General features: G+C 35.7%; 1 protein-coding gene across 1 annotated transcript in view; it reads right to left on the reverse strand.

Annotated features, from left to right (window-relative positions):
- Window positions 1-26,129, reverse strand: part of CCDC150 (coiled-coil domain containing 150) — a gene marked incomplete at its 5' end in the record, with an annotated part of 90,743 nt that overhangs the window by 62,235 nt on the left and 2,379 nt on the right. The window contains 10 exon segments of the mRNA XM_079709617.1: window positions 7,066-7,134; window positions 7,689-7,866; window positions 8,110-8,234; window positions 10,272-10,379; window positions 12,535-12,627; window positions 14,130-14,173; window positions 16,944-17,028; window positions 17,031-17,063; window positions 18,118-18,234; window positions 23,459-23,527. Coding sequence (XP_079565743.1) covers window positions 7,066-7,134; window positions 7,689-7,866; window positions 8,110-8,234; window positions 10,272-10,379; window positions 12,535-12,627; window positions 14,130-14,173; window positions 16,944-17,028; window positions 17,031-17,063; window positions 18,118-18,234; window positions 23,459-23,527 — 921 coding nt within the window.

Consider the following 26,129-nt stretch of genomic DNA (forward strand, 5'->3'; position numbering starts at 1 on the left):
TGTTCTTGGATTGGAAGAATCAACATTGTGAAAATGACTCTACTACCCAAAGCAATCTACAGATTCAATGCAATCCCTATCAAACTACCACTGGCATTTTTCACAGAACTAGAACAAAAAATGTCACAATTTGTATGGAAACACAAAAGACCCCAAATAGCCAAAGCAATCTTGAGAACAAAAAACGGAGCTGGAGGAATCAGGCTCCCTGACTTCAGACTATACTACAAAGCTACAGTAATCAAGACAGTATGGTACTGGCACAAAAACAGAAATATAGATCAATGGAACAGGATAGGAACCCAGAGATAAACCCATGCACATATGGTCACCTTATCTTTGATAAAGGAGGCAGGAATGTACAGTGGAGAAAGGAGAGCCTCTTCAATAAGTGGTGCTGGGAAAACTGGACAGGTACATGTAAAAGTATGAGATTAGATCACTCCCTAACACCATACATAAAAATAAGCTCAAAATGGATTAAACACCTAAATGTAAGGCTAGAAACTACCAAACTCTTAGAGGAAAACATAGGCAGAACACTCTATGACATAAATCACAGTAAGATTCTTTTTGACCCACGTCCTAGAGAAATGGAAATAAAAACAAAAATAAACAAATGGGACCTAATGAAACTGCAAAGCTTTTGCACAGCAAAGGAAACCATAAACAAGACCAAAAGACAACCCTCAGAATGGGAGAAAATATTTGCAAATGAATCAACTGACAAAGGATTAATCTCCAAAATTTATAAGCAGCTCATGCAGCTCAATATCAAAAAAACAAACAACCCAATCCAAAAATGGGCAGAAGATCTAAATAGACATTTCTCCAAAGAAGATATACAGACTGCCAACAAACACATGAAAGAATGCTCAACATCATTAATCATTAGAGAAATGTAAATCAAAACTACAATGAGATATCATCTCACACCAGTCAGAATGGCCATCATCAAAAAATCTAGAAACAATAAATGCTGGAGAGGGTGTGGAGAAAAGGGAACACTTTTGCACTGCTGGTGGGAATGTGAATTGGTACAGCCACTATGGAGAACAGTATGGAGGTTCCTTAAAAAACTAAAAATAGAACTACCATATGACCCAGCAATCCCACTATTGGGCATATACCCTGAGAAAACCATAATACAAAAAGAGACATGTACCAAAATGTTCATTGCAGCTCTATTTACAATAGCCCGGACATGGAAACAACCTAAGTGTCCATAATCGGATGAATGAATAAAGATGTGGCACATATATACAATGGAATATTACTCAGCCATAAAAAGAAACAAAATTGAGCTATTTGTAAAGAGGTGGATAGACCTAGAGTCTGTCATACAGAGTGAAGTAAGTCAGAAAGAGAAAGACAAATACCGTATGCTAACACATATATATGGAATTTAAGAAAAAAAATATCATGAAGAACCTAGGGGTAAAACAGGAATAAAGACACAGACCTATTTGAGAATGGACTTGAGGATATGGGGAGGGGGAAGGGTAAGCTGTGACAAAGCAAGAGAGAGGCATGGATATATATACACTACCAAACGTAAGGTAGATAGCTGGCGGGAGGCAGCCGCATAGCACAGGGAGATCAGCTCGGTGCTTTGTGGCCGCCTGGAGGGGTGGGATAGGGAGGGTGGGAGGGAGGGAGACACAGGAGGGAAGGGATGTGGGAACAGATGTATATGTGTGACTGATTCACTTCGTTGTAAAGCAGAAACTAAAAAAAAAAAAGAATAAATGCATTCTTCTGATATTTAGGCTTCTTGGGAGTGAGAAATAGATATTAGACTTAATTACTAGCAAAATTACATTAGACTGCTTAAACTAATGTATCATAATTTTCCCTTAAATTTCACATTCCTTTTAATCCAGTAAGAAGGTAGATGAAAGACTTTTGTAAGTTTTAGTATGGAAAGATCTATGGTGCCATTAAAGCGAAAACCTTGGTGGAAAAAAAAAAAAAAGAGTCATGTACCAAAATGTTCATTGCAGCTCTGTTTACAATAGCCAGGAGATGGAAACAACCTAAGTGTCCATCATCGGATGAATGGATAAAGAAGAAGGGGCATATATATACAATGGAATACTACTCAGCCATAAAAAGAAACGAAATTGAGCTATTTGTAATGAGGTGGATGGACCTAGAGTGTGTCATACAGAGTGAAGTAAGTCAGAAAGAGAAAGACAAATACTGTATGCTAACACATATATATGGAATTTAAGAAAAAAAAATGTCATGAAGAACCTAGGGGTAAGACAGGAATGAAGACACAGACCTACTAGAGAATGGACTTGAGGATATGGGGAAGCGGAAGGGTAAGCTGTGACAAAGTGAGAGAGTGGCATGGACATATATACACTACCAAATGTAAGGTAGATAGATAGTGGGAAGCAGCCTCATAGCACAGGGAGATCAGCTCGGTGCTTTGTGACTGCCTGGAGGGGTGGGATGGGGAGGGTGGGAGGGAGGGAGATGCATGAGGGAAGGGATGTGGGAACAGATGTATATGTATGACTGATTCACTTTGTTATAAAGCAGAAACTAAAAAAAAAAAAAAAAAAAAAAAGAATCTGCCTGCTGATGCAGGGGACATGGGTTCAAGCCCTGGTCCAGGAAGATCTCACATGCTGTGGAGCAACTGGGCCCGTGTGCCACAACTACTGAGCCTGCGCTCTAGATCCCACGTGCCACAACTACTGAAGCCCGCAACCCTAGAGCCTGCGCTCCACAACAAGGGAGGCCACTGCAATGAGAAGCCCGCGCACTGCAAGGAAGGGTAGCCCCCGTTCGATGCAACTAGAGAGAGTCCACGTGCAGCAACAAAGACCCAACACAGCCAAAAATAAAATAAATTAAATAAATAAATAAATAACGTGTTGGTGAGGATGTGGAGCAACTGGAGCCCTTGTACACTGCTGGTGGGAAGAAAAAGTGGTTCAGCACTGTGGAAAACAGTCTGGTGGTTCTTCAGAAAGTTAAACATAAAATTACCATATGACCCTGCAATTCCACTCATAGGTATATATCTCAAAGATATGAAAACAGGTACTTACAAATACACATACAAGTGTTTATAGCAGCACTAATCACAACAGCCAAAAGGCAGAAACAGTGCAAACATACATCAACAGATAAACAGATAAAGAAATTGTGGTATGTGTGTGTGTACATATATATACGTGTGTGTGCGTGTATACACACACACATACGTATATTGGGTTGGCCAAGAAATTCGTTTGGGTTTTCTGTAAAATCTTACAAAAAACCCAAACGAGCTTTTTAGTCAACTCAACACACACACACACACACACACACACACACACACAAAATGAATATTACTCAACCATAAAAAGGAATGAAGTACTGATACATACTGATACAAAAACATGGATGACCCTCAAAAACATTATGCTAAGTGAAAGAAGCCACATACAAAAGATCTCATATTGTATGATTATATTCATATGAAATATCCATGATAGGTAAATCCATAGAGACAGAATGCAGAGTAGTGGTTGTCAGGGGCTGGGGGAAGGAGGGAATAAGGAGTGATTGCTTAATGGGTATGGGGTTTCCTTTCGGGGTATTGAAATGTTTTGGAACTAGACAGAGGTGGTGGTTGCACAATATTGTGAATATTGTACTAAATGCCACTGAATTGTTCACTTTTAAATGGCTGATTTTATAGTATGTGAATTGCACCTCAGTTAAAAAAAAGAACCGCAATGAGATACTTCACACCTACTAGGATGGGTGTAATTTTTTTTTAAGTTTTTTTAAACAAGTTTAGGTAAGGACGTAGATAGTGCAATGCTCATACATTGCTAGTGGGATTGTAAAATGGTGCAACTACCTTACTTGTGAAACAGTTTGGCAGTTTCTCAAAATGATAAACAGAGTTATCACATGACCCAGTAGTTTTGCTCCTGGAGAACTGGAAACATATGCTCACAAAAAGAACTGTACACAAATGTTCATAGCATTATTCTTTTTTTTTTTTTTTTTGCGGTACGCGGGCCTCTCACTGTTGTGGCCTCTCCCATTGCGGAGCACAGGCTCCAGACGTGCAGGCTCAGCGGCCATGGCTCACGGGCCCAGCCGCTCCGCGGCATGTGGGATCCTCCCGGACCGGGGCACGAACCCGTGTCCCCTGCATCGGCAGGCAGACTCTCAACCACTGCGCCACCAGGGAAGCCTCATAGCATTATTCTTGATAGCCAAAAAATGCAAACGGCTTAAATGTCTATCAACTGATGAATGGATAAATGAAGTGTGTTATATTCATGCAATATTATTCAGCCATAAAAGAAACGAAGTACTTATATACACTACAAAATGGACAAACTTTGAAATCATCATGCTAGGAAGCCAGACCCAAAAGGCCACATACTATTTGATTCTATTTACATGACATGTCCAGAACAGACAAATCCATTGAGGTAGAAAGTAGAATAGTAGTTGCCAGAGGTGGGCAGGGGTAAATAGGGAGTGACTCCTAATGGGTACTAGGTTTCTTTTTAGGATGATAAAAAAAGGTTCTAGAATAAGATAGTGGTGTTATTTGTGCAAACTTGTGAATATACTAAGAAATCACTAACTTGTATATTTTAAGAAGGTGAATTTATGGTATATTAATTATATCTCAATAATAAAAGGTACTAAAACAATCAGATGATCCACCTAAGAATAAATGAACCTTGGACTACATCTTGCATGATATACAAAAATTAACTTGAAGTGGATCATACACCTAATATTGAACAAAAAAGTTCTAGAGAACAAAGGAGAAAATGTATGTAATCTTAGATTAGGCAAAAATTTCTTAGCTACAACACAAAAAGTATCATCCATAAAATGTGAAGAATTGATAAACTGGACTTAATCAAAATATAAAACTTCTGCTCTTTAAAAGAGCATGAAAAGGCATAATACAGAAGAAAAGTAGGTAAAGCACATATAAAATTTGTTTATATACAAATAGTAATAACTATTACATGAGGATTAATATGACACTATTTTTAAAGCTCTGAAATATAAATTATAAGAAAACAAACAACTGAATTAAAAATGGTTAAAAGATTTGAAGAGACACTTTAAGTTGTTGATGGCAAATAAGCAGATGAAAACGTACTCAATGTTACTAGTCACTGGAGAAAAGCAAAGTACACCACAACGACATACCCCTACACACCAATCAGAATGGCTGAAACTGAAAGAACTGACAATGCCAAGTGCTGGTGAGAGTGTAGAGAAACTGGAACTCATATATTCCTGGTAGGAATGCAAGATGGCACACATCCTTTGGAAGACAGTTGAACATATATTTACTGTAGGATCTAGAAGTCCAATTCCTGATATGTATCCAAGAGAAATAAAAATACATGTTCACATATGAATATTTATACAGGCTTTTTCATAACTGCCAAAATCTGGAAGCAATCCAAATGTTCTTCAATTGGCAAATGGGTAAAGAAACTGTGATATAACAGAACATAAACTACTGATACATCCAGTAACATGCATGAATCTCAAATCTCAAATGCTTTACGCTAAATAAAAGAAGCCAGACTTATAATGCTACATATTGTATGATACAATTTATACGATATTCTGGAAAAGATATAACTACAGGGATAGAAGAACAGATCAGTGGTTGCCAGGGGATGGGGATGGAGGAAGAGGCTGACTACTAAAAGGCACAAGGGAACTTTCCGGGGTGATAGAAATGTTCTATATTTTGATTGTTGTGGTGGTGGTTACATGATTGTGTTTATCAAAGCTCACAGAACTGTACAGTAAAAAAAAGGGTGAACTTCACTCTAAATTATAACTCAATAAGCCTGACTTTAAGAAAACATAGCTTTACAATGAGTACACATGTAAAAAATATCAAGTTAGACCAAAAAACGGAACTCTGTAGAAGCACTGTCATTTGGCTTAATAGAACCTCTCTAACAAGCAAGTATCTTTCAGCCCCATGAACATACACTTAGTCTACATTAAAACAAATGAAATCAGACAAGCAAAATAATAATACCATGTTTTAATCACAAATAGCATTTGCCTTAGCCATGAAATATTCACTAGCATTTTAAAGCAAAAAGTATTAATGAATTTAATAGTATCCACCAAATTCCCAAATTTTAAAAAACATATTTGAGGCCACATTGACACCAGCAAAGTCCTTGCCACAGGAAGTCAGCTTTATTTAAAAGATTTTTTGGGTGGACTGTTTTCAAATCACTAGATATGAGTGACTAAACCACAGAAGGTACCTGCCAGCTTAGTGAACTGTCTTTGAGCTCCAGCTCAGAATTTAGCTTTTCTTCTCTCCCCAGTTCTTAAACTAAAAGTTCACATATATGGTACTAAGAATGCTATTTAGTTGACCCAAGAAACAGTCAAGGCTTGATGACTATATCTGACACCTGTTGCTGGGTTTATTGAATGGGGATGGGCTGAGAGTCCTTGATGCTCCAGATATATTCTCTAGATGATAGTGATACATAATCTTTACCCTGTTCAAATTTTGAAATGCAAACAGCAATGTCTTAAAGTTTTTTTTTGATTGAATAAGGATTGTATTTGTTTCTCTGGCCATTCTACCTTCATAGAACCCAGAAAGGGGTATCTCACAAATAAAGTGGCAAGTGCTAACAAGTTAGGAAGCTTAGTTTTTTTAAAAAAACCCAAAAAACAAACAAAAAAAAACACCAGCATCGTCAGCAATCATCCCTTTGCAGCCCACAGGCCCATTAGCTCACTCTCAGGGGACTCCGTGGCTAAACTACTCGGTGAACACTAGGGTTCGAGGCAGTGATGACTCACTGGTAAACACGAGATGCTCAACAAGCAAACATTCCCCAGATGCAGCCTTATGCTGAAGTGACTGGGGTGCTCCAAGTGCATCCAGCTTCGTGGCTTCTCTATTTCCCCCACGTTTTGGTATTCAACAAAATAACCCATCTCCTCATTAAGATAAGCTGATACCGGAGGCAGCAATACAGAAGGAATTAAATATAATGACATAACAACAAATAAAATGTGGAATACCTTGCTTTTAGCTAATTCCTTTTCCAAGTTGCATTTTTCTTCTGCTATTTCTTTCTCGGTTTTATTAACCTGCCCAAGAGAAGGGGGAAAAAAAGAAATGGGTCATTTTAAAAACAGTTGACAGGCTCTACTATAGCAGATACACCCTGCATGTCAATTAATACCTACACTGCAGAGATAGCACATCCTGTCAGAAAAGGGGCCACTCGGGGAGTCTCTGAGGCAGAGCAGACTTCACAAATAGCCCTGAAATTAGAAAGACACGTCTGCATGTCAGACTCTGCCGGTTCTTTCCTAACTAGGAAGACAGGGCTGTTTCCTCTTACATTGTTTCCGCTACTCTGTCCCACTTCTACTGGGAAAATCGAGTTTTAAATCTGACTCCTTAACTAACATGAGGATGTGTGAATGGTTAACATTCACTCACACTATATAAGGGCAACTATTTGGCACAGTGCACTCACATGCTAAAAGACACAGATTAGCCACCCAAAGATTTCTTTCATGGGCAACTCAGACAAACTGCATCTGGGTTGTATTTCTTGTCTTTTGCACTTACAAGAAAATTTTAAAACAAGATCACCACCACAACCAGGAGGTAACATAAATCTGCCTCTACCTACCTCTCCCTGAAGTCCTTCTTTCTCCTCTAGCAGAGAGGTCTTCTCTTGCATTGATGCTTCCAGTTCACTTTGCAATCTTGCAATAGTTGTTTCTAGCAGCTCTTTTTGCACAGCTGCCCTCTTCTCAGCATCCTGTGCTTTCTGGATACACTGGTTATGCTCAAGGACTAAATGGTCCCTGCAGGAAGAGAACAAGGAGATATGAAAGCTGAACGAGAGTTCTTCTTTAACAGAAAGACTAAATGTTCTTACAGAACATATCTCCTGCCTGAGAGCAGTTACTGAAATGTTCTAACAAAACTAGTTCCTTGAGGGCAGAGTCTTTATTTTTGTGACTGGCCCAGCAAATGCAGAATTAAACATTTTCATTAAAGATAAGAAATACAAATGCGAAAACAAAAGTTGCCCACAGTTTACTTATAGATGCATTTGGAGCTGTGTTTTCTCATTCTGAACAGTCTGTAGCTCACTTGTGATACTGGTATGGGCTGCATCCAGCAGTAAGTTTTGTTCTTGAAATGTCTGTGTCATCATTTTCTGTTCTTCCTGAGTGTTAGAAGCAATATTAAAAGTTGAGATGCCAGAAGTCATTTGATAGGGTATCACTCTAAACAACTGATCAAAGATACTGATACTTACAAAAGACAAATTTAATTTATATAAATAAAACCTCTTTTTAAAAGAATTTATCTTAATGTCCAGCTTGCTCTTTGTACCTACCCTGACCTGACCACAATTCTATCATTTTATAGCTCTTCTAGCCAATAATCAAGAGGCATTATTTATCCAGCTTGCTGCAAAATTTATAAAACTCCTAACATGAACAAATTTTTAGATATCATGCATAAAACAGACAACTGATAGGAACATACTGTATAGCACAGGGAACTCTACCTAATGCACTGTGGTAACCTAAATGGGAGGGAAGTCCAAGAGGGAGGGGATATCTTTATGTGTACGGCTGATTCATTTTGTTGTGCAGTGGAGGCTAACATAACATTGTAAAGCAACCATACTCCAAAAAAGATTTAAAAAAAACTATATTAAGTATATTTTGGTACTTCAAAACTTCAACATGATACTATATTTTAAAAAGTAAAACAATATCAACGTATATAAAGTGAAATGATTGCTCCACCTCTATCTCCCCCACATCTCTTCCAAATAATTCCATTCTCCAGGGACAATCATGTTTCATAGTTTAGTGTAAATTCTTTTGACAGTATCTGAAATTGCACTCAGATATTGCTACAGCAGATGTCTAAGACTGTTCTGCACAATTTCCTCTGGCTTTACTATTTTCAGTTATCAAAACAGCATGTTTATGCACACCTCCTCTACCTACAAGTTATAAAGCTTCTGTAAATAGAGTATATATTAATAACTATATTTGTAAACATATTTTAAAACACTTCTTTTTGAACAATATTTGATTGCAAGGTAAACCTTCACACCTTCATACTTGGTAAAATGGGATCTCACTTGTGTCATATTCCAAAGTTTTAAAATGTTTGTGAAAGTGTTGCATACGTAAGTCACATTATTCAGTCTACTAAATTGTAAGTTCCATGAAAGTAGGGACTTGTCTTGTTCACTGCCATAATTCTATCTAGATCTAGCAACATACTTGCATGAGGTAAACACTAAATGCTTGCTGAATAAAAAATACTTATTGAGTACTTGTTATGTGCAAAACACGCTTAGCCCTATAGGTAATAACAAAGGTATGTAAGACAATGTCCTAGGAATGTAGTACAGGAAATGAGCCATGCACATAAACTACTACTATAGAAGGCAGAACAAGAGAAGCAACATAACATAAATGATTAAAAACACTGAGTCTGGAGTCAAGTCTAGATTTAAATCTGGCTCCACCCTACACTAGCTGGGTGATTTTGGGCAAGTTGATTAACTTCTCTAAATCTTATTTTTATTATCTGTAAAACAAGGATGACAAATATCCCTTTACGTAACTGCTAGGAGTAAAGGAGGTAATATATGTAAAATCCTTAGCACAATGCTTGGTATATAGTAAGTATGCTCAAAAAAAAAAAAAGAGAGAGAGAGCCTTATTATTACAGCCTGTTCAGTGTCCTAGAAGTAGAAATTAAAAGACAAAACTGATTTTTTCTGACTGGAGTGATCAAGCTTCTGGGTGAAAGTGAGTCTTAAAGAATGAACACAATCTCAAACAGTTGAAAATGAAGTAAAGACCATTCTCAGCAGAGGGAATGGCATAAGCAAAATGGGAAAGCACAGGTCTTTGGGGAAAAGATAAATACTTTAGGGTCAGTCATAAGTATTCTCCATAATTCTATCAATACTGGGACAGGTAATTACTTTTCCTAAAGTAATGATATTTGAGAAGAAACCATTAAGAAAGCTCTGAGTGTAAGGCCAAATGACCCCTCTGATGAAAACAGAAAACAACTAATTAAAAAATAAAATAGTTCAGAAAAACCCTTGAAATTAATTGCTAAAATATTTTATGTATCCAGTTGGCTATTTGTATTTCCTGATCTCTTAGCCAAGGAGGCTTCCTGATGACTCTACCAGAAATTGACTAGTGTTAAAAATGAATACCTGCAGAATGGCTTGGTGGTCAGCAATGATTCTGGTATTTTCCATTCTAACAGTCTGAAGCATTCTGTTCAGCTCTGAACACTTTCTAGTCAGTTGGTCATTCAAAATCTAAGACAACATATATAGCAAATCACAGATCTCTCCAATAAATAAGTCTTTTTACTTACGTATCATCATTTTTAACAATGGCATAGTATTTCACAATACATGTGAACCTTATTTATTTAACCTAATCCCAATTGATATTTCATTAGATTATAAAATACTTTCAAACATTTGGAGTCATCATCCTAAACAACTGTAAATTAAAAGGGGAAATTTGGTGATACAGTGGAACAACTGAAGCATTTGGCAGTTTACCAACCTTCCATTCTTCATAATTTTGAATGCTGGTCAATTACAGCAAGACATCTACAGAATGGAATTTACAATGTAGATGCATGGCCAATGTTATAGAAATCCATTCTCAAAACTGGATGATGAGCTTTCAGAATTGTTTAGCTGATAACAAAATACCTAAGCTCCTTCATCACCAATTACAGTATTCAAAAAAGCAAAATACAGATCACTGTGCCATTTCACAAGATTAACCTTCCAAAATAAAACAAAAATCTTTTCTATAACATACATGTAGTTAGTTTATAATTCTCTTGTCCTTTTGGTATTTTGAAAATTTGTATTCCTGTGGAAAATATTTATCTCAATTCTCAGTTATTTTTGCAAAGTATATTTGGTAAGGATCTTATGTTTTAATGTATAAACTCTTTAAGGATGGGGCAAATAACTCTGAAGGGTTAATAGAAAAAACACTCAAAAAAACAGTAACAAGAAAGGAGAGATAAAGATTATCTGTACAGCATCACAAGTGGGACAGCATCATAAGACAGGAATACATTCATGGGCATTTTAAAGTTATAACCAGATGCACAAACTACTTATCAAGAAATACTTGGGGGTAAGACAGAGGAGAACTCTTGCTCCTTGAAAAGAAATAGCTAATTTTCTTTACAGCTAGATTGCTGGGCTCAAATTCCAACTGGGTCACTTACTAGCTATATATATATATATTTTTTTTAACTTATTTTTGGCTGCGTTGGGTCTTCATTGTTGCACGCTGGTTTTCTCTAGTTGCGGTGAGCAGGGGCTACTCTTCATTGCAGTGCGTGGGCCTCTCATTGCGGGGGCTTCTCTTGTTGCAGAGCACGGGCTCTAGGCTCGAGGGCTTCAGTAGCTGTGGCATGCAGGCTCAGTAGTTGTGGCTTGCAGGCTCTAGAGAGCAGGCTCAGTAGTTGTGGCGCATGGGCTTAGCTGCTCTGCAGCATGTGGGATTCTCCCGGACCAGGGCTTGAACCCTGTTCCTTGCATTGGCAGGCGGATTCTTAACCACTGTGCCACCAGGGAAGCCCTAGCTATATTATTAAACTTCTCTGTATATCAACTTTCTTATTTTTAAAATGGTAATAATAATAGTTCTAAAGAAGTCCTATTGAGAGGATTACAATTTGTTAGTAACATGAAGTGCTTAGAATTGTGCCATGACTGTAGTATGGATTCAGTAAATGTTAACTATCATTTATAGTAAGAGTAGTAGTAGTTACTGTTATCATTATTTTATGAAAGATCACATTTTGTATTTTTTTTTATCATAAAGAGAGCATAACAACACTATGATCCTAACACTGAAATAATCAAATTTTACTAACAAAAAGTTCTTTTAAACGATCAATACTATTTCTTTGGGCCCTATGAGAAATAACTCGGTTGCTTGCATATGTGGTGACTCCTCTCCATATACATGCATATACAGAAAACATCAGCTGAATTTGGGAACCACCATCCCACATAAAATGATTACACATAACTCCAAAATCAGCAAGTATTTATTAGGTTCCTACTGTGCTTTGACATAGAAGATACAAAGAAAGTACAAGATAGCCCTTGGCATTGAACTGCTTAGAGTTTCATTGGGGGAAATAAAAGGTATACATTTAGTGAGTAAATTAGAAAGCAAACAAGGCAAAGTTTAAACTAGTGCATGGTTTAGCAGTATATCTCAAATACCTACGTATCACAGGAATTTAGAGGGTGAAATGGGAAATGTAGTTAATTTGATGATGTTTCACAAATGAAGTAAATCTTATGGAAATAAAAATTTTGGATGATGGCAATGGTATGAATTCATTTATCCAGGATTAATCTTGGTTCTTGGTTCTTTAACTGAACAAAATTAACATCTAAACACTAGAGAAACGGGAAGATTTACCTGTGCTTTTTCTGAGGCTTCATGAAGGGACATTATTTCAGACCTCAAATATGCATTTTCTTCATGTTCCTTATTGAAAGACATCTGTATATTCTACAGGAAAAAAAAAGAATTTCTCTTTTTCTACATGTAAGAGCTATTACATGTATCTCTATCAAAATACCTGTTCTGTATTGTGACTAGTACCAATTCAAGTTCTAATATACATAGATGAGTGTCTTATAAAGGATTTTTTAAAATCTTGATATATCCAACTCCCAAACTTCTCTTAATTTATAAATTATTTATCAAAACTATTTATTAAAAATATTCTCATACTGGGACTCCAATTAGAATGAATTTGCCTAAAAACAAACCTTGTTATTTACCTAGTATCCTTACATCAAAAAAACTCTACTATGATGAAATATTTTTAGTTTATGTTACATACACATTTCTTCCTATTAGCAGTATGAGCTTATTATTTCAAAGAAACACATGCAAGGATCTTTTAAAATTATTAGTAGGTGAAGAGATTTTCATCAAGGAATACCTGAGGGTGGAGCAGAAGAAAGCACCTTTGTTCTGTGAAAAAAAATGTTCTCTTTGAGATGAGGGAAAGGTGATGGGGATGTGAGTTTTGGGCTGGGTTTTACCTAATAGGTACTTAGTCAAATGGGGAAGAACAAAGTCTAAGTCCTCTTCCTTCAGAGAGAGAACCACTTTTCTAGCTTTCCAAAAGAAGCATCTCAAGAAAAGTTAACATCATATAACATCTACACCATGAGACTGATTTAGAAATGTCTTGATATAAAAGTAGTAACATTTATTCTATTTTTTATTTTTTATTGTGGTAAAATACACATAACAAAATTTATCATTTTAACCATTTTTAAGTCTTTTTAATGAAATGTCTTTTTTACTGAAGTATAGTTGATTTACAATATTGTGTTAGTTTCAGGTGTACAGCACAGTGATTCAGTTATATATAATAATAATAATATTAATATTATATACAAATATACATTATATTATTATATAATTACATATAACAATATGTATTCTTTTTCAGATTCTTTTCCCCTGTAGGGGAAAGGGGTGGGGAAGGATAAATTAGGAGGTTGGGATTAACATATACACACTACTATATATAAAATAGATAACCAGCAAGGGCCTACTGTATAGCACTATACTCATTTTAACTATTCCTAAGAGTACAGTTCACTTAAAACTATTTTTAAGTGTTAAGTGTTAAATTCAGTGGTAGTAAGTACATACATTCATGTTGTTGATAAACCATCACCAAAAATAGTTAATATTTCTTACATTTCATAGAAAAAGCTTCACAGCAATTCATTTGCAATAGGTATAAAATGCAAATAAGCCTCATTAGTTTTGTCAACTCACCTTTTTTCAAACTATAATAACATGCATGAAATGATTTATTTCCTAATACCCAGTTGACAACAGTTCTGGATATACACTCATTTACACTGAAACTTTTTTTAATAAAGATTTTAGGAGAATCAAAAGGACTGTAAACCAACATGAGTGAGGAAATACTATTTAGTGAAGAGATGAAAGAAAACCTCTGTACTCAAAACCTCAAAACCTACCTTATTTTCTTCAACCAACTTGGAAATGAGGTCATCTCTAGAAACTAAAAACAAAAAAAGTCCACATAACTATGATGATAATAACTTATAAGTACATCGAAATCACATGGTATTTTCCCTGAGAAACTTTGATTAAAAAAAAATTTGTTTTAGTCTGTATTTTGCAGAAATAAGGAGACCGCAAGTATTTCTATCATATTTTTATAGACTGGAAACTAAATCCTGAAATTATCAAGAAACTAGTCCACAGTCACGTACAATGGTAAATGAGGTCACATTTTACTCAGTGCACTGATGATGATGAGTCCGAGGGATTTCAAGACAGAGAGGCACACAATCAAAAAGATCAAAAAGCCTTTTGTTAGATTACCCTGACAAAGGCTCAATAAAGACAGGGAGATCAGGTTAGTAGCTGTTGCAGTAACCCAAGTGTAAAACAATGAGAGCTGGCTGAGGTAATGATGCAGAAGGAAAAGACTTGTGAAAAGCAGGCAGGGAGAATTATCAGGACTTGGTGACTGACTGGTGGGGTAAAGGCAATAGATGAGTCAAGGAAAATACCTAGTGTACAGACCTGGACAGTGGGGGTGGTTGGTGGATTCTAACAGGGAATTCAGGGCAAGGAGCAGGTTTGGGGGATATAATGAGTAAAAATGACTGCAAGACTTAAGCTTTCATCATGTGTTTTGAGGTATCTGCAAAGCATCTAAATATAGATGATTAGTTGGCAGTAAGATACCATCTGAAGCTCAGGAGGATGATTTGGTGTAGGAAAAAAAAAAGATTTGAAACCACTCAGAGTATGTATATACAGTGAAAATAAAACCAAAGGCAGAAATAGGAGAACAGTTTGGCACTGTATACTAGTAGCCAAGAGATATAAACTTTTCTGAGCTTAATGTTTGGCTTCATAGAAAATTCATAAGGATCTATTAGTTTTGTTTCACTTAAAAATTCTAAAGCCAGAAAATTATAAAACACATAAAAACTCATTTTATTTATGATATACTCAGAAAAACTGTACTTCTTGAAAATGAGTCCAAGACTCATTTTAAATAAATTCTAATTTAACATATGTGAAGGATCAAAAAGATAAACTACATGATCTATTTTGAAAATTCCACTAATCAAAGAAAGACTAAAAGGGGAATGTTTATCCTACTTTGGAGAACAATTTAATCACTTTAATTAATTTGTGTGTAATACACACACATATACACACACATATATACATATAATGTTTATTGCTAATAAATAAACAATTATTAATAAGTACATTTTAAAATTCATTGAAGCAAATATCTAAAGGCATTCCTTTTATTAATATAGTTAGAATAACTATTTGTACCTTAAAGTAATAAAATTGCATGCATGTAAAGCATCTATTATTCAATATGAAGCATATAGCTGGTATTCAGACAGGCTTCCTTTTTTTATGTTAATTTGAATTACTGTTATTCTAATCTCAATGTTTTTAATGGTCTTCCATATATTCTTACAAAATTCAAAAAGCATTAATACTTTAAGAAAGTAACATTTTAAAAAATCACTTAATCAGAAGGACAACTAATATAATAGAAAGATCTGTGTTTAGTCCCAGCTATTCTATTTACTGTGGGTCCTTCACTATAGATCTTTTCATCCTTTTGTAGAATGGGGTATATTTTCTTATCTTTCTCACTAGTTTGCTGTAAGGCTCAAATGGGATAATGTGGTAGTACAATAAAATGTAACATGTATTTTTGTAGGCATGCAGTCACAGGAAGACAGAAAACTATTTAGGGACATTATCAGTGAGAACTTCACAGAATGATTCATTACTCAACAACTATATGGAAAAAGAATACTTTCTGCTAAAAGCAGTAAGTAAAAGCATTGAATGGGTTACCCTTTATGGTTTCTTTTTTCTAATTTTCATTCCCCTTTTGGTATTCCCTGTCCTCATGACAGCCACAGAGCAGGGAGGCCACAGTGGCAAGAACATTGGGTTTGCAGTTAGAAGATCCAGGTTGAGGCCTCACTTCACCATTTACTCATTTTGTAACTTTAGGAATTACAGATAGTTTTGTGTATGACATGAAATAATGTATGTGAAAGCCCTGTGTAAACCATGAAGTGTTATTCATGCGTAAAGCACTGCACTGGAGCTCTGTGTGATCTCTATAGTGAGATCTACCTGAAAACTGCTGTTACAATTATATATTAACTAACAGTCGTCTGATAAGGGCTGTTGGGTTGGAAGAAGCATGTCTCTGAGCAACCTGGGATCAAGTCTAGACACTTCCATTTCCTAGCTCTGTCACCTTTTAGGACTCTTTTTTAAAACAGATGTTTTTTCCTCCTCAAACGAGTAGTTAATCTAACCTCTCTCTATGGTACCTTACAACTATCCATTTCTACAAATACAAGTTGACCAAAACAGGTCGATAACCTGAAGAATGGAGAGTCTGACATGATAAATCGTTAGAATCAGTAGGATAGCAAGGATTAATGACCTCATTTCCTTATTAGCATTCTATTATCCAATATTCAATCTAGATTTATAGAACCCAAATGTTCCCAAGTCCACAGTTAAATAAACCTGAAAAAAATCCACATAAGTTGACAATTAAGAGGGTCAAATTCTATTTTATTACCAACATTCTCTGTCTTTCTCAGTGCCACAGATAAAAAGGAAATCAGCAACTTTTTACATTCAGGTCTGTGGGAAATACCAGTAACATTGGCCACTTCGAGAATTTGGAATCTTAAGAGTTTTCGCATGAAATCTCAAAAAACTAACAAAAGTGTAATTTCTAGCATCTGTTTTCGTACCTAGATCAGACTTGAGCTGTGAGGTAGCGGTCTCCAACTCTCCTTTCTGTTGTCGCTCCTGTGCCAGTAGTTCTTGGGTGGTCTGAAAACAGCAATGCAGTTTTGCTGCAAAATTTGCACCTGAAATCGTATAAGAAAAACTCCTTTTCTGTAAGGTAAAGATTTCTACTAAGCTAACTTATAGCACAGGTGTAAGGTAGATTTTTCTGATCTTAATGTTCCTGGAGGAAGAAGCGGTGTTTATGTGTTACAGTTAAAAGATCTCAACAGAGTGCAGTGTCTTACAGCAGTGCTGTCCAGGAGAACTTTCTGTGCACTCTTCAACAGCACTCAAAATGTGGCCAGAGTGAATGAGGAACTGAATCTTTAATTTTGTTTAATTTTAACAAATAAAATTAATTTTCATTTAAATAGCCACATGTGGCTAGTGCCTACTATATTGGCAGTATAAAGTATAGCAATAAAGGATCATTTGCAAATTCTTTAAGTAGAATCCTCTTTATTCTACTTAAGGACATTGTAGAAGGACAGCACTCATTAAAATAATAAAAATTATGTAATCTAATAATAGGTATTATGATTTGAAACTACTAACTGCCTTGGTACTTAGAATTTAAAATATTCTAAATTACATATAGATATTTCAAATAACAACTTTGATGAAAGCAAAAACATTATGCTAAAATAAATAATGAGACTTGAAAACAGCAGTGTAAACACATTCCTGATTATTTGACTTATTCCTTGCTTCAAATGTCAGCTCAGTTTAAATCTTTCTTTTCTATGCACATCATATACAATACATATAACATGAGACTAGGTCAGTACCTTCCAAAATCAATTCTTGTAACAGAGATTATATGGTGTAGAGGGAAGGATTCCCTCCCAGGAACTAAGAGTTCACTTCTGCAAAGCCCGAGACAAAATAACCTCTCTGTCCTTAGCTCCCTTATTCATAAATTAAGAGCACTGGACTAAATGGCATCAGAGTCTTTTCTTATTTTGCACTAAAAGTTTTAAAATTGTAGTAAGAATGTTAATAGAGGAATACTAAAATAAAGAATTTAATAAATCTAGAGGAAATAAGCAAAACTATAGGTTTGTAGGTAAAACATTAGCTTTTCCCTTTTGGTTTCACTTTCCCAACATAAACAAGGAGAGAAAATCTCTCTACCTGTTTCCGTTCCACCTCCACTGTTGATCCCATTTCTTGAATTTTGAGTAGCATGGCTGGTCCAGATTTCTCAAGAGATTCCCTTAGGTGCTTCTCTTGAGACAGTTGTCTCCTTAGCTATAGAGCAACACTGCAGTTAGGCAAGACCAAGGGAACTTCATAGCAGTTTAACAAAGATCAAAGTCACCATGAAAAGTTTACCAGACACGCCATCTCACCCCCATTCTTTGTTCATTTATGACTACTCAGAAACATGCTTTTGTTTCTCCCTAACGGATAACCTTCTAGGAAATGCAGAGTCAAATTTGTTACCCTCATCTTCCTACTGTGTAAGTCTGTTTTCCAAACTGTGGGTCAAGACGCATTAGTAAGTTGCAAGAAGCACTTGAAAAAGGGGCGAGAAAAAAATAGAAAGAAAATATCAGAGCACATAGCAAGTAGTAAGGAAGGGTAAGTACTGCTTCATGAAATGTTTGTGTATATGCATGTATGTATGGTGTTGTACTGTAAAATATGTCTTACAATGTATTGCTGTCAAAAGAAGTTTGAAAAACACTAATATGTCTTAGTATATGTATTTTCTGTATTTCTCTATTTTCTAACTTTATTTTTTAACTCTTTATTTTCCTGTATTTTGATTTCTTCACCTATATATATATATATATAATCCCATAGTATTATAAACATGCCTCTGAAAGCTGTTTCAATTATGTACTGGAATTTTTTTTTCATGTATTGGAACTTAAAGATCAAAACAAATGAAGTAGTTGTTAAGCAGCAGACAAAAACAACACTCAAAAATTTGGGTACACTGACCTTATCTCCATCAATAAATGACTATAAAATGAGTCAGATAAAGATACAAAGAAGGTTAAGAGTCTCCTTTATCATGAAGTAAAATAATCCTGTCTAATTTAAATGGGAACTGAAAAATGCTGTTCCTTTTATGAAGTGACGTTAAATTGAAAGAATTTCCTTTTTAATTTATTTACTTATTTATTTATTTTTGGCTGCGTTGGGTCTTCGTTGCTGCACGTGGGCTTTTCCTAGTTGCGGTGAGTGGGGGCTATTCTTCGTTGTGGTGCGCGGGTTTCCTGTTGTGGTGGCTTCTCTTGTTGTGGAGCACGGGCTCTAGGTGAGTGGGCTTCAGTAGTTGTGGTGCACGGGCTTAGTTGCTCCGCAGCATGTGGGATCTTCTCAGACCAGGGCTTGAACCCATGACCCCTGCATTGGCAGGCGGATTCTTAACCACTGCGCCACAAGGGAAGTTCCAGAAATTCTATTTTTAAACCCCAGTAAACATGACGTAAGAGTACACTTTATAACTCTTCTCTACATTGTACATATGCACTTTATATGTGTTTTCTTGAAGGATGATATATTTAACAATTTAAGAAGTTTTTAAAAAGTGAAATGAGATGAAAAATATGTTGACATGAAATAGTTACAAGATAGCCCATTTTGGAAATGTTCTATGATTTTCTTAACCATACACCTAATATTGAACATTTGGATATTTCCAGTGTTTTGTTATTCTAAATACTGTTCTGCTGAACATGCTTGTGAATAAATCTTTCATTGAATTTCTGATTATTTCCTTGGGATAAATCCTACAAAAGGAATCACTAGGTTAAAGGTATAAACATTTTTTAGACTTTTGATACATTTTGTAATTCTCCTTCCAATTTTATCTTATCAGTAGTATTTGAATAAATCTCATCAGCACTACAGATTATCATTTTCTTAAATCTTTGCTAATAAATGAAAAACAACACCTTAATATTTTTGCATTTCTTTGGTTCCTAGTGAGATTAAACATTTTCTAATATGGTTATTAGTTCTTTATATATTTTCTGAACCGTTCTTATCCTTTGCCCTCTGTTTTTTTTAAGTCATTTAAGTTCTTTAAAAGGGACGATTATTAACTGTCTAGTTTTGTTATTTTTGTTATTTTATTAGTTTTGCTTTTTTTATACATATATAAGATTTTAATTTTTATATGGTCAAATTTATCGAGCTTTTTATAATCCTGTTCCTTCTTTTCAAGCTTAGAAATTCCTTCCTTATCCAATAATCAGTTAAATATTAATATTAGAATCTTATTTAAGAATGAGTTATAGTTTCTGTTTTGGGCTATATTTTTCAGGTTTTATTTTAGTATCAGATTATAATCACTTTATAATTTAGAGTAGCATAATATACTTTTCTAAGCTCTACATCGAATTATATAGTATAATTTGCTCAAGATATAATTTAAGTGCCTTATAAAGGGAATCTTTATTTGATAATTATACTACTATGATATTCATCCCTAAAGCATTATGAAGGGCTATCAGTTAATCTATTTCATGTTCATCAGAACCAGATTTCATATATATATATGTATTTCTTATCTCTTAGAAAGATATATACTGCATTTACTTTACCTTTGTATAGTCCTTTGTTATGGGCTGAACTGCATCCCTCTGAAATCCATATGTTGAAGCCCTAAACCCCAGTATCTCAAAATATGACTGTGTTTGGAGATAGAGCCTTTAAAGAGTTGTTTAAGTTATGAGGCCGCTAGGGTGGGCCCTAATCCAACATGACTGTTGCCCTTATAAGAATAGGAAATTTGTACGCAGAGAGACACCAGGGATGTGTACACAGAGAAAAGACCATGTGAGGACACAGAAAAAAGGCAGCCATCTGCAAGCCAAGGAGAAAGGACTCAGGAAAAAACCAAACCTGCTGATGATATCTTGATTTTGAACTTTTCACCTCCAGAATGGTGAGACATAAATTTCTGTTGTTAAAGCCACCAGTCTGTGGTACTTTGTTATGGCAGCCCCAGCAGACCAATACATCCTTCCTGCCTCACATACCCTCAAAATGTCCCTATTTGACTAGCACAGTCCTTCTTCAGGTCCTTGACAAGTTCAATGAAAATTCAACATTTTACTACAGCACCAAGAATTAAGACTTCCCCAATAAAAAAATAATGTTAAGTGGCAATCCAAAGGATAGTCTTTTCAACAAATGGTGCTGGAACAACTAGACATACACATACACAAACTCACCCAAAGAATCTAGATACAGACCTCACACCTTTCACAAAAAATAATTCAAAACCTAAATGTAAAATGCAAAGCTATAAAACTTCTAAAAGATAACATAGAAAAATCTAGGTGACCTTGGGTTTGGCAATGATATTTTATTAATAGATATAATACCAAAAGTACAATCCATGAAAAAAATGGGTAAGTTGTACTTCATTAAAATTAAAAGCGTCTGGGGCTTCCCTGGTGGCGCAGTGGTTGAGAGTCCACCTGCCGATGCAGGGGACACAGGTTCATGCCCCGATCCGGGAAGATCCCACATGCCGCGGAGCGGCTGGGCCCGTGAGCCATGGCCGCTGAGCCTGCGCGTCCAGAGCCTGTGCTCCACAACAGGAGAGGCCCTAACAGTGAGAGGCCCACGTACCGCAAAAAAAAAAAAAAAAAAAATTAAAAGCGTCTGCTCTGCAAAAGACACTGTTAAGAGAATGAAAAGATAAGCTAAAGATTGGGAGAAAATATTTGTAAAACACATACTGGATAAAGGATTGGTATCCAAAATATAAAAAGAGCTCTAAAAACTCAACAATAAGGAAAAAAATCCAGCTGCAAAGTGGGCAAATGATCTAAGATACCTCACCAAAGAAGATAGACAGATGGCAAATAAGCATATAAAAAGATGCTCAATATCATGTCCGTAGAAAACTGCAAATTAAAACAAGATACTATACATACGCCTATAAAATTGGCAAAAATTCAAAACACTGACAACACAAAATCCTGGTGAGGATGTGGAACAACAGGAACTCTCATTCACTGTTGGTGGGAACACAACATGGCATAGCCACTGCAACAGGTTGGCAATTTCTTAGAAAGCTAAACATAAGCTTATCATATGATAAGTATGAATCGTACTCCTAGGTATTTATCCAAAGGAGTTGAAAACTTATGTCCATACAAAAAACTGCATATGAATGCTTACAGCAGCTTTATTCATAACTGCCAAACTTGGAAGCAACTAAGATGTCCTTCAGTAGGTGAATGGATAAACTACGGTACATCCAGACAATGGATTATTGTTCACTGATAAAAAGGAGCTATCAAACCATGAAAAGACATGGCGGATTAAATGCATATGCTAAGCAAAAGAAGCCAGTCCAAAAAGGCTACATGCTGTATGATTCCAACTAGAGAGACAGTGAAAAGATCAGTGGTTGCCAGGGGCTTGGGGAAAGACAGGGGTCAGGGAGGGAGGCGCGGGGTGATGTGTATGTAGAGCACAGGGCATTTTTAGGGCAGTGAAGCTATTCTGTATACTGTGATGACCAAAAAGTAAAACTTAATCTAAACTGTGAATTTAGTAATCATGTATCAAAACTGGTTCATCACAGACTAATACAGAATGTGAACAACAGAGGAAGCTCTGGGGGTGGGGAGAAAGGATATATGGGAACTCTGTTTCTGTACAATTTTTCTAAAAACTTAAAACTGCTCTAAAAAGAATCTATTAAAATAGCCAAAATATTTTTTTAAAGCATGAAACAATATACTCCAACTAACAATGAACAATCATGCTTTTATAAGTAACTATTGGCAAAAAAAAATACTCTACATGAGAGAATGTCCCAGATAGCTACACTTACCACCCTAAACACACTGAAATTCATAATTTTTAAAATAGTATATCTATTTCTGTTTTGTATAACAGAATATTTTAAATATAACTTGATCCTTTGATTTGGACTAATGTCAACTATTATTCTGTCAGGGAATATTGAGGTTTTTAGGCCACTGTCAAGGTGTATTGAATTGGTAATTCTTCTGACTCTTCCACTGCTTTCAGCTGCAAATTTTTAGTCCAACAACTTTTAGCAGCCACCTACTCCATAATTCCAATCTGTTATCTACTTAAATTTAGACTGAAATGAAAGTTTTAAGGTAAAATTAGATGAGCAGACTTATTAAAAGCTTTTTATTTTAAACACAACTTTAGTGTAAAAGGTCTTTTTATGTCCACTTAACTCTAGTATATGGGCAACTGCATGAGTTTCACGGTAACTGTTTCCCTCCCGGCTCAGAGAGCATTTATTTTTTATTTCTGGTTTTGTGGCAGTATTGAGGTGAAAGGAAGTCTTAATGTCACATACGGGCAGGTATAACTTCATGTGGCATATTTTTTAAATCTTCCTAATAAACAGCCACATATTTTCTTCTTCAATGGTTTCTTTTCATTCTATCCACTACCTTGACTTCCCCCTCTGCAATTCCAACGCCCCCTTCACCTTCCAGCTTCCTTTTTATCTTACCTCCTGAATTTTAAGGTTCATTTTACGTTTTGTGGTCTTCAGTTCCTCTTCAATAATGGCTGCATTCTTCTAAAAATAGAAGGAGAAAAGGTTCTAAATAATCTGAAATGACAGGAAGAAACTGTCTATGGTATATCACAGTTCAAATCTAGACTTTTTTGGGGCAACCTATAAATGCTATTCTGAATACAGTTATAAACACTTCTTATTATGAGTCTAAAGTAATTATTACAATGAGATATTTAAAGTTATTTTATTACTTTCATTCATGACTTCTATCATTTTCCCTTTCAGATAATTAAAAAATGATTAGTCACATGTACCTCCTATGTAAAATTCAATAATCAGAGGAAAACCTGGTAATTGCTAGACATTTTTCTTACAGGGTATAGTCCTATCTTTTTAAGTACTCCATTTTTTCTAGCCTCAAATATTATCTATGCTTAGGAGTTGAGGATGAAAAACACAGCTTTCACTATTCATTCTCTCTTTTTTTTTTTTTTGGATTCTGTGTTGTTTATTACCATCCAAATACATGAAGTTCTGATGAAATAAAATCATAAGGTACAGATAAAAACAGGCCATGAAAGCCCAGAGTCGTTTTAGGGCCAAACTGCAGACCACCCAATAGTTCACATTTTAGGAATTTGAAATGCCTAAAAATAGATAAGGTGGTTTCTGAAAAAGAGAGAGAGAGAAGAAAAGAAGAAAGAAAAAAAGAAAAAAAAGGAGAGGAAAAGGAGGGAGGGAGGAGACAAGACAAGAAACCATTCAGGAAATGTTAGCTCCCAAGAACGCCCGACTTAGAAAGAAGGGACAAACGCATAAAAAATGCATAAACTTTGCGCAGGTTAATGCAATAGTAAACAGTAGAATACATAGGCCTCATAATACTTTTGTAATGGCATACATATAATGTCTCTAGCACTTTTGAAAACTATGCAGACACTAATTAAGGATGATTCTAGGTAAAAATACGTATTTCTTTAAAGGGGCGGGGTGGGAGGAGGGGAAGTATGGTCTCAGGGCGGATCCCCACAGACACAAAGATGAAACTATGTTTTTTGGTAATTCTAGTGGATATGGCAGCAAAAATTTGTCGTAAGGATGTTGGCTGGTTTTAAGAGGGTTATTTTCAAATATAACCGTACAGCTCTATTTGTAAAAAAATCTTTGTGAAAAGTTAATTTTATTAACCCTGAAAAATGCCTATATTGACATCTCTTTCTAAGATAAACTAAAAGTAGCAGAGTTGTGAACGGGTAAGGGCTATATGCTTTAAAGCAAATGTGAACCCTCTTTGGGTTCCTCTCACACAAAGGATACAGAGTCTTAAATACAATAAACTTCCTTAAAAATCTGCCACCTAACAATTGTTTACATCATAGAAAAATAGCATTTTTGTAAAAAGAAAGTTACTTTGTTAAAATGGTCTATTTTAAACCAGCAATTATTTTTCATATAAAGAATTTCTAAACATCCATACAGGAAATAAAAATAGATAATACTGAGTGCAAAGCAGACAACATCATGTTTGCAAACGATCAAAGTATCTCATTGCCAGATAAATAACATTTTCACTATTCATTCTCTTTTATATTATTATTAATAGCACTACAATCTAAGATGTAAAAACTCAAAGCTGTCCTTGCCTTCTTCTCTACCTTCAGCCCCTATCCAATACCACATTCTAACATATCTTTCCTCTCAAAATGCCACAACCGTAGTTCAGACCTAATAAGGTTTGTGTCTCAAATAAGGCAATGGATTCCTAATGGGTTTTCCTATCTCCAATCTCTTCTCCTATAATTGATACTATACACTACTGCTAGATTAGTTTTCTTGTTTTCATTATGTTACTTTCTTATCAAAAATTTAATCACTCTCCATAGGATCAAGCCCAACTACTTAATTATTCTTGATTTTGAGATCCTCTATGATGTTATCCCTTGCCAATTTCCAACTTATTTTACACAAACAAATCCTCACTCCTGTCCAGCTAGTTTATGCATTGCCTCCTAACTGCACCCAAGGGAAAGATCTAGGTTCAAATCTGAGTTACAGGAAGAAAACAGGCAAGTGTGATCTCAGAGAGGCGACTTCTCTCTGAGCCCCAGTACACTTATCATTAAAATAGAGACAATAGGGTTTCCCTGGTGGCGCAGTGGTTGAGAGTCCGCCTGCCGATGCAGGGGACACGGGTTCGTGCCCCGGTCCGGGAAGATCCCACATGCCGCGGAGCGGATGGGCCCGTGAGCCATGGCCGCTGAGCCTGCGTGTCTGGAGCCTGTGCTCCGCGACGGGAGAGGCCACAACAGTGAGAGGCCCGTGTACCGCCAAAAAAAAAAAAAAAAAAAAAAAAAAAAAGACAACAATATCCTACATCTTGAGGTTTTGCAGAGATTAAACAAAACATGTTTTAAACAAAATAACATCTGTTACACTGCCTGGCCTGTGGAGGGAAAACAAAATCATTAGTTTTTTTTCCCTAGTCTTATTTTTTGCTGCCTCTGTGTGTGGTCTTTTAAATGTCCTCACTTCACTGCTTTGCCTTCTAAGGGCTCATCTCAAGTCCCATCTTCTCCTTGAAGCCTAGCCTAATCTATTCTAGACAGGACATGCGCACCTTCTCAAACCCACCTGCATACAGAACACTTAGTTGGTAATATCT

The sequence above is a fragment of the Hyperoodon ampullatus genome, assembly GCF_949752795.1.
Source record: "Hyperoodon ampullatus genome assembly, chromosome: 8".
NCBI classification, from domain to species: domain Eukaryota; kingdom Metazoa; phylum Chordata; class Mammalia; order Artiodactyla; family Ziphiidae; genus Hyperoodon; species Hyperoodon ampullatus.